This window comes from Fukomys damarensis, unplaced genomic scaffold, assembly GCF_012274545.1.
Source record: "Fukomys damarensis isolate Sample0158 unplaced genomic scaffold, DMR_v1.0_HiC HiC_scaffold_36905, whole genome shotgun sequence".
Lineage (NCBI taxonomy): Eukaryota > Metazoa > Chordata > Mammalia > Rodentia > Bathyergidae > Fukomys > Fukomys damarensis.
In genome coordinates, this window is record NW_022937817.1 from 682 (window position 1) to 3521 (window position 2840).

Sequence of the window (2840 nt, forward strand, 5' to 3'; positions counted from 1 at the left end):
TCATTGTAGGATTTGGAGGAGTATTGAAAATATAAAGAAAAGAACCTCAAATACTCATAACTCCTAGAACTGTGTTTTTGTTTAGTGTTTCTAAGGATTGAACCCAAGGCCTTTGCACTGAGCTATAGCCCCAGCCTTTTTTATATTTTTGAGACAGGGTCTTGCTAAGTTGCTAAATTGCCCAGGTTGGGTTTGAACTTGCAGTCCTCCTGCCTCAGCCTCTCAGAGTTAGGACTGGAAGAATGCACCATCTCGCCCAATTTAGAACTATATTTTTAACAACCATAATCAAGTAAATGACATTGTGATCAAATGATTTCCCACCAAAGCAGGAAGGCTAGGTGGCCCCAAGGGGCCTCCCCCATAAAAGCCTTAAAGGTTAATGCCCTATTATTACATCTCCACTAAAAGCAGCCCCAAGCTTGGACATGAAGACAGTGTGGGCTCCTATTAGGAGCATGGGAACTGCAGCCTATAAACTAGACAGCTTATAAACCTTAACTGTGCTTTCATGCCTAATTGGTACTGGGCTACTCTCGGTTTCTTCATCTGTAGATTATCCACCATGAAAAATCCTCCTTAATATTTCTGTACTACTTTTGTTTCATTTTGATTTTTGGTACTGGGGATCAAACTCAGGACCTTGGAGCTTGCAACGCAGGAGCAGTGCCACTGAGCTAAACCCCCAGCCCATTTCTGTACTACTTTTGAAATCTGTACTTGAAAGATATTAGCTAAAAAATCTTTTTGAAAATAGTGAGATTAACTGGACACCTCAGATCTTTAGAAATACATCTGAGAAGTAATAGTGTATAGTACAGTAGTCAGGAGAATGAGCTAGGTTCAGATAGTTCTGGGTTTTAATCCAACCAAAACCTTTATTATTTTCTCTATCTGTAAACTAATGATAACAGTACACACTTTATAGAGTTACTCAGGATTTAATGACAAAATGCACCTAAAATATGGAGCACAATGTTTGGAATATAGGGAGTATTCAGAAAATGGTCCTGTGATGATTAAGACTGTTAATAGTAGTGATAATAATAATTATAATAATGCAGCTGCTTTGAGGCATGGGCATCTCCAGGACAGAAGTGAATGCATGTCTTTTTTTTTTTTTTTTGTCTCTTTTAGATGAGTTAATTTCCAAGGAAATCCTGAGTGTTAAAACAGCCTATAAAACTGACGCTAGCTCTTGTTGCCATGGAGATATTACGTGCCAGGTGCTTTCAGTGCCTAGCAATTCATAGTTTTATGAGACCTCTGCATAGAGATTACAGAGCAGCAACTCCTCAGAATTTCTCCAGCTATGAGTCCATGAAAAAGGACTTCAAACTGGAGATTCCAGAATATTTCAACTTTGCTGAAGATGTCCTGGACCAATGGACTAATGTGGAAAAGGTATGGGACAAAAGCTAGTCAGACTACAATTTCTCAACTAGGAGCAATTATGTCCCATGGGGACATTTTAGGAATGCCTGAGGCATTTTGTTGCCTTGATGGGATGAGATAGAAGGGACAGCTGCTACTGGCATCTGATGGGTAAAGACCAATGATGCTGCTAAAAATCCTATAAAGGATAAAATAAGGAATTATCTGGCCCACAATGTCAATAGTCCCATAGTTGAGTGAGAAAGCTTGGGTTGAATAAATGTACTTTTTAGATTTTTTTTTAAAACAAAATGGGTTAAAGTGAAAAGTGACTCCAAGAGCCAGAAATGGTAGGAAATGAAGCATAGATACAGCACCAAAAGAAATATAAATGGATGGAGAAAAAATAAGGTACAAGATCCCAATGATGAATGTAACTGTATTCTTTACCTTACATATATCAATAAACTTAATGGAAAAAAAAAGAAATTTAAAGGGATGCAAGAATTGTAACTTTCTGGAAGAAAAAACTATCAGGCAATGAAGCATAGATACAGCACCAAAAGAAATATAAATGGATGGAGAAAAAATAAGGTACAAGATCCCAATGATGAATGTAACTGTATTCTTTACCTTACATATATCAATAAACTTAATGGAAAAAAAAAGAAATTTAAAGGGATGCAAGAATTGTAACTTTCTGGAAGAAAAAACTATCAGGCTAAATGAGTAATGATAGGAGCTAGAAGAAATGACATGATTCCTCAAATCTAAAAATAAGGACCCCAGAATTTTAATGACATAAACTTCATGTAAGACTCAACTAACAATTTATGAATTATCTTGAGGAGAATATATTTCATGAAGTCATTTGAAATAGAATTTTACTGTACAACACCTCTAAATCCAAGATTGGTTTGTCTCTCCTCAGGTTGGAAAGAGACCCTCCAATCCAGCCTTCTGGTGGATAAATGGAAACGGAGAAGAGGTGAGGTGGAGTTTTGAAGAACTGGGATGGTTGTCCAGGAAATTTGCCAATATACTTACAGAAGCTTGTTCCCTGAAAAAGGGAGATCCAGTAATTGTGATTCTGCCCAAGATCCCAGAGTGGTGGCTTGCAAATGTGGCCTGTTTGCGAACAGGTTAGTAATGTGTATAATCCTCTAATATCTAAACTAAGCTAGATAAGAGACTTTTCATGAAACATTTATTTGGGTATGTTGTTTGAAGAATAACTGTACAAGTAGTATTCTCAGCTATCTTAGAAATGAGTTGAAAATGTGCTGTACCTTTTGACCCACATGGGAAACTGGGTTTTTCATAATGAAATACATTTACTAAGTGAATGACAGTCAACAATTGAACAGCCCATGCCACTTTCTTTTCCCTCCTTTAGGACTCACGGTCATGTGAAACTCAGTAATCTACAAATGTAAGGAACCCCCCACCCATAGCCTTCTTTCATC

The 2840-nt window shown here is 37.2% G+C and overlaps 1 protein-coding gene across 1 annotated transcript; it reads left to right on the forward strand.

The window, feature by feature from the left end:
* Positions 1-1112: 1112 nt before the first annotated feature.
* LOC104849760 (acyl-coenzyme A synthetase ACSM3, mitochondrial) lies at positions 1113-2516 on the forward strand (the record flags this gene model as incomplete). The annotated part of the gene is made up of 3 exons (XM_010606295.3): positions 1113-1404; positions 2306-2362; positions 2444-2516. Coding segments are annotated over exons 1-3 (328 nt in total), but the record flags the coding sequence as incomplete, so codon positions are not given.
* Between the last annotated feature and the right edge of the window lie 324 nt (positions 2517-2840).